General features: G+C 47.2%; 2 protein-coding genes across 2 annotated transcripts; one reads left to right on the forward strand and one right to left on the reverse strand.

The window, feature by feature from the left end:
• The first annotated feature begins 1,077 nt into the window (after positions 1 to 1,077).
• On the forward strand, positions 1,078 to 1,581 carry LOC143888721 (uncharacterized). The gene has a single exon (XM_077393143.1). It carries the CDS (start codon positions 1,078 to 1,080, stop codon positions 1,579 to 1,581), a length of 504 nt encoding a protein of 167 aa, XP_077249258.1.
• An 8,840-nt stretch (positions 1,582 to 10,421) lies between these two features.
• On the reverse strand, positions 10,422 to 13,537 carry LOC143887829 (uncharacterized). The gene is made up of 2 exons (XM_077392029.1): positions 12,844 to 13,537; positions 10,422 to 12,161 (listed from the first exon to the last, which is right to left on the reverse strand). The coding sequence occupies exons 1-2, from the start codon at positions 13,305 to 13,307 to the stop codon at positions 10,778 to 10,780; spliced, it is 1,848 nt and encodes a 615-aa protein (XP_077248144.1). The 5' UTR covers positions 13,308 to 13,537; the 3' UTR covers positions 10,422 to 10,777.
• Positions 13,538 to 14,167: the final 630 nt, after the last annotated feature.

Here is a 14,167-nt window from a genome sequence, read left to right on the forward strand (position 1 = left end):
ATCCGGGCACGAGCTCCTCACCTTCCTGGATGCCTTCTCTGGTTACAATCAGGTAAAAATGCACGAACCAGACATCCTAAAAACTGCCTTCATCACCGATCAAGGCGTCTACTATTATACCGTCATGCCTTTCGAGTTGAAAAACGAGGGGGCCACGTACCAGCGGCTCGTAAACAAGCTATTCTGGGAGCAGATCGGAAGAAACGTGGAGGTGTATGTCGATGACATGCTGGTAAAAAGCTTGGAAGCCTCCAAACACATCTCCGACCTTCAAGAAACCTTTAACACCTTGCGGCGAGCCCGGATGAAGCTGAACCTCGCAAAATGCGCCTTTGGGGTGACTTCCGGGAAGTTCTTAGGGTTCATGGTTAGCCAGAGAGGCATCGAGGCCAACCCCGAAAAAATCCAGGCCATCATGGACATGGAGCCCCCGGCAACAACGGTATAAGTGCAGCGGCTCGCTGGACGAATCACCGCCCTCGGCCGTTTCATGCCCAAGTCGGCAGAGAAATGTCAGCCCTTCTTCAAACAGCTAAAAAACATACGAGAATTCGAATGGACCCGGCCTGTCAAGAAGCCTTCAACGCCTTGAAACAGTACCTCCAAACACCGCCCGTACTAGCCAAACCTGAGCCTAGGGAAGAATTATTTTTGTATCTGGCCATCAGCCCTACGGCGGTAAGTGCGGTGTTGGCCAAACAGAGCGACAAGAAGGAACACCCGGTGTACTATGTAAGTAAGACCCTCCACGGTGCGGAAGTCCGGTACTTGAACATAGAGAAATTCGCCCTCGCAGTTATCAGCGCCGCCCGGAAACTCTGCCCCTACTTCCAGGCCCATCCCATAATACTTTTAATTGACCAACCCCTCAGGAGAATTCTCCAAAAATCGGAGACCTCAGGCAGGATGGTAAGCTGGGCTGTCGAGTTAGGAGAGTTCGACATACAAGTCCGACCGAGGCCGGCCATTAAATCCCAGGCCCTTGCCGACTTTATAGTGGAATCCACAGCCCCTGCCACGGAACCGACAACAATGGAAAAGACCAGGGGCCCCACCGAACAAACGGCTTGCGAAGACATGGGGCCCGACTCGACGGGACAGAGCGGCGAGACTCACTGGACTCTGCACGTGGATGGCTCAGCAAGTAAAACGGGGCGCGGGGCAGGAGTGGTCCTCCACGGCCCCGACAGATTCACAGCAGAGTACGCCCTCCGGCTGGATTTCAAAGCCTCCAACAACGAGGCTGAATACGAGGCCTTATTGGCAGGGCTAAGCCTAGCCGCGGAGCTCAGCGCAGGAAAGTTAAAAGTCTATAGCGATTCCCAGCTCGTCGTCAATCAAGTAAACGGGACATACGAGGCTAGGGGCCTCAGAATGAAGAGATACCTCCAGAAGGTAAAAGAAAAGCTGCAGAGAATGGGGGAAGTTGAGATTCTCCATGTATCGCGAGACATAAACAATCGAGCGGATGCTCTGTCGAAAATGGCCACTGAAGAAACCCATGACTTCAGTACCATGCTCACAGAAATACTGCTCCACCCCAGCATCAATGAGGTACAAGTCTTGGAAATTCCACCATGACCAAACTGGATGGATCCCATCATGCGGTATCTAAAAGACGGGATACTACCCGAAGACAAGCTGGAAGCCCGACGCTTAACCGCAAAGGCCTCCCACTACGTGGTCCACGGACACAGGCTGTACAAACGGTCATACACATGGCCATACCTCCGATGCCTGGTACCCTCCGAATTAGAATACGCACTACGGGAGGTACACGAGGGAATCTGCGGAGACCACGGAGGGGGCATGATCCTAGCCCAGAAGATCGTAAGGCATGGCTACTTTTGGCCTACAATCCTCAGAGACGCCAAGGAATTCGTCAAAAAATGTAGCCCGTGCCAGAGGTTCGCCACCACCCCCCATACACCGCGGTGGCAGGACTCCTGCCTTTCTCCATGTGGGGCATGGACCTGCTCGGGCCGTTCCCAAAGGCCCCGGGAGGGCACACGATGTTGTACGTCACCATCGATTACTTCACCAAGTGGGTCGAAGTTAAAGCCGTGGCAAGGCCAAATTCAAAAGCAACAGAGAAGTTTTTTTTATCATGACGAGGTCTGCCGTTTTGGCATTCCGAGAATACTCGTAACAGACAACAGACCCCAGTTCGCAAGCGCTGAATTCGGCAGATTCTGTGATAATCTGAGCATCGAACACCGTTTCGCCTCCGTAGCACACCCGCAGGCCAACGGACAAGTAGAGGTAACTAACAGAATCTTGCTCCCAAGCCTCAAGAAGCGATTGGGAGAAGCCGGAAAGAGCTGGGTAGAAGCACTCCCTAGCGTCCTCTGGGCCTACCGGACGACGCCCTGGACAGCAACCGGGGAATCTCCTTATAGTTTGACTTTCGGGGCCGAAGCGGTCATTCCGTTGGAAATCGGCCTCTCCAGCTTCCGCACGGAGAACTACAACGAACAGGGAAATTCTGAGCTCCTCCGGAATGCTCTCGATCTCGTGCTCGAAAAAAGAGAGCAAGGCCTCCTCCGAACCGCATCCTACCAACAAAGGGTGGCACGGTACTACAACGCCCGAGTGAAAAAACGCATGGTAATGCCCAGAGACCTAGTACTACGGCGGGCGGAGGTATCCGACCCACGAAACATCAGAAAACTCGCACCAAAATGGGAAGGACCCTACAGGGTCGTTCGAGCGCTCCGCCCCGGGGCCTACCAGCTTGAGCACCTCGACGGGGCCCCAGTCACTCGCAGTTGGAGCATGGATAACCTCCGAGAGTTTTACCAGTAAAAAGGAAGGGTAAGGTCCGCGTTTTTCTTTTAAGTTATGACGGATGTTTTGTTGTTTTCTTTTTGTTATTTCCAGAAGCAAAGCCATGTTTTCCCCTTTACAAATTAATGGAATAGCGTTCCTACCTGAGCCATGTGCATCTCCACTTTCCGGCCTGTGATGAATGAAGGGCCGGAAAAAGACAGGGAGTGGGACAGAGGTAGCATCTGGGCTGATCCCCCCCGAAAATACCCAAAAACGCTCCCCATGAAAAAAAAGATCTCCCCTTTTTAAAAGGGTAGGCAGGACCCATTAACTTCGAGCTGATCACTCGAGAGGAAGATGGTCCTTCCAGGAACAAGACGCCCTACAGGGGCGCATTAGAAGTATTCTCGCCAACCAAATTTGAATTTAATAAACCGCGGCGAAGAAAAATACTGAAAAGCTCAAATGGCCCACGGCGCATTGTATATATAAAAAAAAGAGTTCAAATAGCAATTACAGACCCAGCACATCGATAGAACTATAAAAAGAAGCAAAAAATCCCAAGGCATCTGAGCCTCACCGAGCACCCGCAGAGGTCTCAGTAACTGTAGGAGCTTCCGGGGCAACCGCCGGATCCTCGACCGGTCTCGTGGTATCCACTGGCTCCGGCAAAAGATCCTCCGAAACGGCTTCCTCGGCCTCGTGCACCAACTTCTCAAAAGGGAAGGAATGATCAACCTCGCGAATGCGCCGCCGACATTCGACGAAAGCATCTATCTCGATATCCACGCTAACCGAGGCTGCGTCCTTAAAAAATTCCTCGGAATCTCACCATTCCTCCCGCGCTTTCACCAGCTCCTCAGCGAAGGTTTGTCGGGCCACCACTAAGTTATTTTCTGCACGGTTCCTCCCATCCTCGGCCAGCTGGAGTTCCTCCCGGAGTTGGGAAACGGTGTCGTCAAGCGCCGCCTTTTCGGCATGGGCCTTCTCCAGGTCCTCACTCAGCTTGCGAACTTGGTCCTCAAAAGCACCGATTTCGGACTCGTCCTCAACCATGTACTGCAGCATCTTCCTGGCATAACTTTGAACCTACAAAAGCCCCGCCACAAGCAAACCATTAGAGAATTGCCGCGTACAGTCTCAAAGGCAACAAAAAAGGGAAAACACAAGCAGAAAAGCCAGCCACTCGGTACTTACGCAGGACATCGGCTGAAGGTACCGAGCCCCCAGAGCCCTGCAGGGGAAGCTTTCTAACTCAGCCTCATCGCCAGGAAGGGCGGTCATCAACCCAAGCTCCACCCCGACCCGGGGATTCCCAAGGACACCATCCTCAACGCCGATCTTCCAGTCAGGCTTAAACATTTCTCCTTGCGCCCGGTAGCATTGTGGGGAAAACTCCATTTGCTCCAGAAGCAGCTTGGTCATAACCGACCCTTCCAACTGACTCGACATCTCCTCCGCAAAGGCGGCAGGAGGACGGGCCCCACGGCCGGCTTTCCCCTATTTAGCGCAAGTAGGGGCAACCCTCTTGGCAGGAGGCTCCAACTCCCGGGGAGGAGACCTAGCCGTACCCCTCTTTCCGACCGACTAACCGGAAGAGCTAGACGGCGCGGACGGGGGAAGCCTAGTTTGCGATCGGTCTTTCCTGGCCGCGGCCATAAAGCCGGAAGGAATCTTCTGACGGCTAGCCGGACCCTTCGCCGCCGTCGCCGCAACCCCCTTTCCCCTACCAGCATCACCAGAATAAGACATACCTGCTGCCAAAAACAGAAGAGCAACAACAACTCAGAGCAAAGAAAACGACAACTAAAAAAAAAAAAGGGGGACGGAAGGGGGGGGACAAACCCAGGGAAAAAGGCTCACCACGATGACTGGCGGAACTTTCCCCCACTTCCTCGCCCGTACAGCGGGCTCTCCTCTCCATAGCACCCAGCAGACCGAGTCTCCTCAGATCCCTCTCCCATCTAAACTCAGAAACATCAATAGCCTCCCCAGAGGTGAGCTTCTCCAAGTCAAACTTGCTACAGTCGGACTCATCGGGGAGGGATTTCCTTCGCCACTCAACAGAGCGCCTCAAAGAACGGAGGAAGCCCCAGCCAGCATCCGACGGGGGAATAATAAACACGTACTCCTCTTTCCACTTCTTAATGGAGGAGGGCAAGTTTGCCGCGATCTTCACTTGAGGACGTTGGGTCAGGTACAACCAGTTGTCCTCCCCCTTCACCAATGGGCTAAGGGCAATGCAACTCCTGAGCAGAGGAAGGGTAGGCTGAATCTTGTGAAGATCCGCCTTGGCCACAAAGGCCAAGAGGCTACGCTAACTATTGGGCACCAGTTGGGAGGGGGGCACCGGTAAAACTCAAGGGCCTCTACTATGATACCCAAGAGTGGAAACCTAATCCCCGCCCGGAAAGCCTCCACGTAGAAGGCTACCTCTTCCTTCGTAACGCCCTCGCACACCCCATCCCCAAAAGAAGGAACCCTAATCCCGTAATCCTCCGGAATATGAAACTCCCTCCTAATCCTCTCTGCCGCCCCTTCTTCCAAAGTACTCCTACAGTACGCCACCCGACCAGGGCGGATAACGGCACCGGACCGAATGTCCCTAATTTCGCCTCACGAGCAGAAGAAACTCAAGTGGGAGATTCAAAGGGAGCGGCCCCCAACGACGATCCAGAAACCCCAGAGCTATCTTCCAACTCCTTAGGTAGCTGTTCATCTCGAGAGCCGCCGCCCCCGCCCTTTACCAACCGCCTCCTTTTCCTTGGCAGAGCCCTCTCCACTACTTCTACTGACTCAGTAGACGGACTCTGAGAGCCGGTCACGACAGGCATTGTAAAATAACCAAATGTCAGACGAAATAAAAAGCACAGAACTCACCGAGGCAGACAAACGAGGAAGGGCAAAAACCAGAGAGAAGTTGGTGAAGAGCAGCACCTAGACAAATCGCAGCAGAAGGAAGCCCACTTCACCCGAGGAAGACGAAGAAATAAGACAAGAATGAAATCCCCAAAAAGGCCTTAAAAAGAGCTAGGGTTTCGACACACGTCGATTAATCTTCCTCCCTGTCTAATCGGATGGGACGTGCACTCGTGGCGCCGATTGGGGAACTCGAGGGAACCACCAGAAATCGAAGCGCCATTCCCCCCCCCCCCCCCGATTGAAAAGACGTTGCTACCCCTACCGCTAAATAACTTCCCCAGCAAGCCATCCCTATAACATCCCCACCTAATGAAAGGAAGGGCTCGGATTTCGAACCACCCGTGCATGCACAGTTTCGAACCCTTCCCACCTAGTGAAAGGAAGGGGTCGGATTTCGTACCAACCGCTCGTGCCCAGCTTCAAATCCTCGCCTCCTGGCCAAAGGAAGGGCTCGGACTTCAAATCGCCCGCGCTGGCCCAGTTTCAACCCCTCCCCACCTAGTGAAAAGAAAGGATCCGGAGAGGGGAAACCAAGCAAAGGGATCCGACCTCAAAGCCACTAGAGAAAAAATGTGCGCCCGGACCCAGAGTCACGGCACGAGAGCTCGACATACGAACCCAACAGGCAGAGGAAACTAAACGCGCTAGGTAAAGGCTCGGAACCCCGCGCAAGTTCGGGCAAAGCGTCACAATTCCTCAGAACAAGGAAAATATATACCAAACACAGTGAAAAAGCAACCAAACAGATGGGAAAAGCAGCATAAGAAAAACGGCACAGACTCATAAAAACCATCCATTCACATCCTTTTGGCCCACAGGCCTACAAAAAAGGGGGGATAAGAAACCAAACATAGGGCACGCAGGCCCCAAAATCCCCGACAAGAAAGGGGAAGAAAGGAAAAATAAACAGGAAAGCAGGAGAAGCCAGAAACTAATCAGAAGAAGACTCCTCTCCCGAAGGGTCCCCCTCCTCTTCCCAGGAGCTCTCCAGCAAGGGGTCCACCTCGTATTCAAGTAGCTGCTTGTTGAGGGAGTGAACCTTTCTCTGCAATGCCTCGTTCTCCCGCTTCAAATCCTCAATCTCCTTACCCATCTTCGAAACCCGGCCACCCAGTTCCATCCCCTGGTGATAGGCCCGGGAGAAGAAGACCACTCCCTGGCGACACGGGAGCGAGACGACTTGTCCTTCCTAGGCAAGGAGGAAAGACGAAGGGGGGAAAAGCCCGAGGAAGGGCCCGAGTCCCTCCTAGCCCTTTTCCGGCGGGCCGTAAGGTCCTCCTCCGAGTCGGAGGACAGTCGGGGTCACTCGACGATTTCTGAGAAAGAGGGGCTTTGCCCCAAACCCGCGAAGGGGAACCAGATATGTAACCGAAAAAAGGGAAAAGGTGCGGAGAAACACCTATCTCAGAAAAAAGCAATGACAGAACGCCGGGATGGTCTTCCTTTTTAAGCTCGAAGGAGAAACCCTTGTGTCTCGAAACAAGGCCACCCGGCACGTGTCTCCGACCGGAAGCCACATAATGACGCCACCATTTCCCGGGGATAAATGCCAGATAAAACGGCACGTCTCCTCGTACTCCGGAGCCCCCATAAATGCCCTCACCACGACATCGCTTGACCAGACATTACTCCTTGGCCCATTCAATGGACCAGAGGAGTAAGGGGGTTTATGATGGGACATAAATATGGCGCTCCTCTCAAATCTCTCCACGTGTCATCCATGCACCAATGAAGCCTAAACCATCATGAGGAAAGGTGCTGATAAACGACAAGACCATGCAATTGCGACACGTGTCACCTCCTCGTCGTCCAGACCTCATCCTCACAAATTATGGAAGGGATTATTCAGCAAAACCCCGCGCCGTCAAAACAGGGGAACGGCCCAATCCCGCCAAGGAAGATTTTCTCTCCATAATGATGAAAAGGTCTGCACGCCACCCCTTAAAAGGGGGAGAAGGGAAGAAGAGAGGAGGATTCTTTTGGATCTCCCACAAGACAACCAAAAAAGAAAGAGGCAAGGCAACACCGGAGGAGGCCGGGAACTTAATCCCACTCTCCCTGTTAGTCCCCTCCGACCCATCCACTCACACACCAAGAAAAGAATTTGTGCCTTGGCCTTGGTAAACCTGATCGAACCCTCTCCTCTTCTCGCTGTTCTTTTTATTAATTGGTCGAAGAATCTGACTTGGGTGTCGAAGTGGTCGTCCGGGACCCACCCCGGACCCCCCTGACCCCATTTGTTTGTGATTGCAGACCCCGCGGAGGCTCTCTACCGACCGCGCTATCGCAGACCCGGATTCTGACGCCATCACAACCACATTTCATTCTTAAGTGAAAAACTGCAAATCCAGAATTATAATCATGGGAATAAGTTTATGTGGTATGCTCTTAGGACTCTACGATCATGGTATTCCTCCTTTCCTGTTTTGTTTACCTATAATTTCCTTTCCCATTTTGTTTACCTATAATTCGTCCCTAGCATTGGGTTTTAGAATGTTTATTACTTCATTTCTTGTTCGATTTTTTTTTTCTTTAATGGGGTTAAATTTATAATGATGAATGTCTAATCCCTACCAAAGGTAAGTGCTAACCGGGAGGGTTTAGCCCTTTGTGCCTAACACCATCCAACCTCGTAACCTAATGAACCATCCATATGCAATCACTGATCATCTTTTTCCGTGGTCAACATTGGGTCGTATGCCCTAACATAGGTGGCTAACCTAGTCAAACTTTTTAGAGTTAGCATTTCTCAACTTCGACCAAATGATACCCCTTTTGGAGTTTTGGCACGAGCGCCTACATGTTCAATCATTCATATATATGTTGGGTCCTACAACCGGTGTCCATATGTGGAAAATCTCATACATACGACAATGCAAATCCACTCATGTGTGAAGATTTTCACACTTCCACATTTTTATTTTCTGAACCAATTAATTTTAAGCCAATATCTAAAGGATTATAATTGTTTGAAGGAAAGATCGTTAAGATGTGACTTATCCAAAGTTAGGCCTAACAAATGAGTGATTAGTTCCTCGTAATATAACTGCCTAATATGTAATTACACCCAATAGAGAGAATATATGGCTAGAGGCCCATTTACATAAGAAATTATTCCATCTGACGTACTCCCCCCTTAGTTTTTCTAAAGAGTGCAGGTAGAGTAACTTATAAAATCACGAGGAGAGTGTTACAGTCCTAAGTGAGGCCCTACCTAGGTATGGGACTGAGTGGGACCCAACCTGGTATGGGACAGGTTTAAAGGGCCTTGTCTAACGCGTTCCATCAGCTCTGGAGCTTTTGGCATATCAGTAAAGTATCTAGCATTTGGTATCAGAGCAGCCACCACGTCCCGTGTTCGAGTTACGGAAGGGGCGACCTATGAAGAGTACTTGGAAAGGGCTACCTGGTAAAAAAAACCAGAGTGAAAGCCGCAAGAGTGAAGTTGCCACAGAGTGGGCCGCAGCGTAAGGGGCGACCAGTGGAAAGGGCTACCTGGAAAAAGGCCAGAGTAAAATCCGTCACAAAGTGGGCCGCCGAGGACGGCTGATGCTGAAGCATGGTGGTATGTTACGGTCCTAAGTGGGGGCCGCCTAGGTATGGGACTGGGTGGGACCCAGCCTAGTATGGGATAGGTTTAAGGGGCCTTGCCTACCGCATTCCATCAGCTCTGGAGCTTTTGGCGTATCGGTAAGGTACCTGAGAGAGAGAGAGAGAGAGAGAGAGAGAGAGAGAGAGAGAGAGAGAGAGAGAGAGAGATGATCCCCTTTTTGTCAAACATAGCTCTTCCCCATCATCTATTGCCTCTAGGGATTGTATAAGCAATGATTCTGAAATATCTTTCCACATGGAGAACAAAACAAGCCCCTCCAAACTCTCTTTTTCATTGAAAATTGAAGGGAAGTTGGCCTTAGCTGTACTCTTTCTCCAAGAGATCACCTAAAATTTCCCAACATGGAAAAAGCCCATCCAAAGCAAACCCATCTCTCCTTTGTTTCATTCATTCAAAACCCCTGAGCCCCCCTCAAACATATGGCCTTTTCAATAGGGTGATGGTGAAAGCAAGTTTACATAAAAAGAAACCATCACTCCCATTTGGAGAGGCAGTAGCTTAACCATCTCACACCCATTAAAGAAAAGGATAACAAACCCAAGAAAAAGGAAAAAAAATAGGGATTTTATATATTCACCCCTTTTTTTCCTTGGGACAGCCCCTGATAGTGTAAAAGTAGTCATAAATACACTAGAGGAGGCTGTCCCAGGGATGAAAAGGGGTGAGTACTTCACTCCAAGGCCTTGGTTTCTCAACTTTCTCCAGGGCTGTGAGGGCATTTAATGATGTGTGTGTGTGAGAGAGAGAGAGAGATAGAGAGAGAGTTTTAATTCCTTTCTGCATGATTTCTGATCACATCCTGCATGACCACCGTGCGTCCTTTAATCGGTGATGTCACACTTTCAGAAACCGCGAACCCACACAGATTGAATAATGCAAAAGCACCACACAACTCTCTCTCTCTCTCTCTCTCTCTCTCTCTCTCTCTCATTCAAATTCCAACCACCATTACTTAAACAAAGCAAATTAATAACAGTAGATCCCCATTACATCATGCATGGGATGATCAAATAAATAATAAAAAGCCACAACCCATGTGTTTCAGCTTCTCAGACATTTCTTTTTTATGATCTACGTATGACAAAGAAAGACAATAACAGAAATGACAAAAACCCCATAATAGAAATAAGGCCTTCATATCTTTGCATCAAGAGAGTGACAGAAAAATAAACGAGAAAGAGGAAAACCCATTCTAAGTATCATAAAGAGAGGGATTCCCTATGATAATTAAATAGAAAATAAATCCTAATTTTTTTATCTGATAAACAATAGAAAGTCAATGAAATTTCAAACTCCAAAACAAAAAAAAAGGGAACCAGCTCTTCTTGGTGGGATGAATATACAGCCATTTTATTTATCTATTTATTTATTTGTTAATTTACCTATAAAAAACCCATAAGCTCACAACACAGAAGAAAAAGGAGGCTGACCTGAATCATATGTAGAACTCCACCAGTATTGCCTTGGAATATTTCATGATTCAAGGCCAAAAAACATGGGTTTTCTTTGATACTCCTCTTTGTGCTCTCTCTCAGGAACTTGATTTTGGACATTTTCTTCATTTTCTCCTTCTCCTTCTCCTTCCTCCCCTTCATCATCTTCCTCTTCATCTTCCTCTTCTTCATTGCCGTGTTCTTCGTCGTAATTCGATCTCAAAGATTCCATTTCAGGGAATTTGAAGCCCCTTTCAATCTCAAGCTGTTCTTGAGCAAACCCAAGAGATGGGTTCGGATCCAGTGGCACAACCATGGCGTCTAAGAGCTCCGAATTATCCTTTGGCTGCTCAATTACGGCGGAGGAAACTGAAGGCTTGGCCGAAAGGCTGCTAGATTTGGAGTAGAGTTGATCCAATTGATGGAAATAAGGACAGGTTTTGGAATGCTGAGGGCGTTTTTTTGCAGTGTCTTTCGTCTTCCTAAAGTACTTATTGATGTTTTCCCACTTCTCTTTGCACCTCTTTGAGCTTCTATGATAACCCAACAATGCCATTGAAGAGCTCACTTCTTCCCAAAGAGGCCCTTTTAGCCCTGGTTCTTGGAACCTTGATTCCAATCCACTTCGAACTCGAATTAGCACTTGAACTTCGGCTTTTGGCCATCTCCTTGTGTTGGTGTTGTCCATTTTATTATCAGTTTTCCCAGCCTCGTATTCCATATCCTTTACTTCTTTTTGGGTTTCTTCGTGAAATTGCGATTCGAATTGGACTATTTGGTCCTTACTCGGAAGATTGATGGTTTCACCAGTGATTTTCTCCAAGAAAGAAACAATGGCAGCTTCTCGACTAGACGCAAGAGCGCGTTCTTGGGCTCGAAAGATGGCTTCGCGGTTCGATTTTGCTAATTCTTGCCTCCTCCATGCCTCTTCTCTATTTGTTCTCTCTTCATCTCTTCTCTCCATCACTTCTAAAAATTTCCTATGAAGACTCTCTTGATGATCCATCAATTGCTTTATGAGTTTCTCGAAGAACATTGCAATGGAACTTGATTGCTTTTCCTTTCTCTTTCTCTTATTCTTTTGAACCTTCTTTAATGAAGCTTCTTCGCCAGTTGAAGTCTCCGATCCATGGTCGATGCCGCCGCTGTTGGGATATCCGGCCGGTCTAGTCACGGCCGGAGCTGGAGGATTATTGTCACCGGTGAGAGCCGAGCCGGAACCCGCTTGATTGTTTCCACCGCCGGTGTTACTACGTGTGTAGATTGCTTCGAGCTCACTGAAAAATCCGTAATTGCTTCCACTGCTCTTACCTTCTTCATTTTCGTTTTCTTCTTCTGGTTTTTTGCTGTATTTGTTGGAGATTTCTACCTTCTCTTTGCATCTTTTGTTGTTTTTATTCATGAACTCTATGTCCAAAGGTTTCCTACAAAATAATAATTTGGAGAAAAAAGAGGAGGGTTGAGAAAAGAAGAGAAATTCATTAAACACAGTAAATTAGTAGATCCAGTACTTGAATTTCTAGTAATAAATTGAAGAGAAATGAGATATCCCCACGTTGGGAAGTAACATAAAAGCTTCTTTCACACATCCTTGGGTGAATAACACTACTCATGTTTTCTTCATTTAGTTTTAATTTTCAGTGCCAAAAAAGGCCCGTGATCTAAAAAGAGTTTGAGGAATCAGTAGCTTTTTAACATTAATTTTTTCCCTTTTCCTCAAAAGACAAATACCTTTTCTTCTCCAAGAATGACAACTAAAGAGAAAAGGCCCTTTTGATTGAGAGTCTATCAAGAGTTCCTTCAAATCTTTAATGCACTCACATTCACAAGAAATGAAAAAACCCAGATAAAAGAAAATTAGAACAAAAACAAGAAGAAAAGGGCAATAATCATTCTTATATCATTATGTTTTAGATATTTGCATAGGTTTTTCTACCTTTCAAGTTCCTAGTATCTGAAACCCAGTAACACTCTTCAGATCAAAACCATTTTAAGATCATACATAAAACACCTAAAAATGATTTTTTATAAGGAAAAACAAAAAACCCAGTTGAGAAAAAATCATCTTTTTTTTTTTTTTTTCTATTTTCTCTCTTGTTTTCTTACCAGAAAGGTTCTTTAATGGCTGAACCTTCTTCCCATGGATGAACAGCCGCGGCTCGACTATCGGATCCATCTTCACCTCTTAGCAATGTATCCTCATCATTCAAACCCTCTCTACTTCCTCTGTTCTCATTCAACCCTAACATGAAATTCATCGCGACGAACGGAGGAGGAGCACCCGCAATTCGAGAGGGCGAGTTCGAGTTTTCGGGGGCGGATTCTTGGTCTAGACCCAGATGACTGTGTAGTAGCCTTGTGTGGTTTTGAAAGGGTTGAAACTGATTGTGATGTTGAAAGAACTGTTGGGTTATTGGAATGGGTTGAACATAGTGAAATCTTTGCTCCTCATTTTGATGATGATGATGATGATTTTGTTGTTGATTTTGTTGAGCCATTGATGAGAGAGAAGAACAAGAACTATCCACCATGAATTGTTGAATCTCTGGTACTCCATACCCAGATTGCATTTTTCTTCTTCTTCTTCTTCTTTTTTTTTTTTCTTTCTAGGGGTGTTTCAATCAACCCATTTTCCCCTTTTCAAAACTACCCATCAGCTAAAAATTCTCTAAAATTTTTTTTCTCAAAACCCTAAATGAAGAAAAAGTACTACGGCTTTTTTCTTTGAAGAAGAAGAAGAAAAGCTAGGAAAGTAGTCTAGGGTTTCTTCTTTCTTCATTTTCCCACCGTCTTTTTGTAGCAGAGTGAGGTGAAAAAGTGTATGACGTCACGTTTATGTGGAGAAATCTAAAATGACAGGTCTTTTATTTCTCTTTTTTTAATATTATCTTTGTTTCTTTATTTATTTATATATTTTTAAAGGGAAATGTTATCGGCACTACCATATTTTGATGATCGCACTCCTAACTTTATTTAAAAAGTACACTAGGATGTGCCCCAAAAATCATTTCCATAGGTTGATCCTAACTCTCCGATCTATAGAAGAATTGAATCTTACTGTGTTGATCCTAACCCTCTACACATCGAAGGATTAGGATTAACATATGGAAATTATTTTTGGGGAACATCCTAGGCGTTGGCCTATCTAATGAACGGTTTGGATCATCCTATGGTGCACGCCATACTTTATATTTTAATAAAGTGAGGAGTGTGATCATCAAAATATAGTAGTGCGGATAACATTTCCTCGTTTAAATTATTACTTTTTTTTTTTAAGCCCTTCGTGAATGGCATCTATGATCTATGTGAGCTCTATGATAGTGCAATCGATTAACCTCGATAAATTACAATCCGTACTACATATCGCGAGATTGGTATATACATATATATATCGTGAGATGGAGTGAAAGTGAGAAAGCATATTTGCAGC

This window comes from Tasmannia lanceolata, unplaced genomic scaffold (assembly GCF_043159265.1).
Source record: "Tasmannia lanceolata isolate RefF3 unplaced genomic scaffold, GAP_Taslan_0.1 ptg000012l, whole genome shotgun sequence".
In the NCBI taxonomy this organism is placed as follows: domain Eukaryota; kingdom Viridiplantae; phylum Streptophyta; class Magnoliopsida; order Canellales; family Winteraceae; genus Tasmannia; species Tasmannia lanceolata.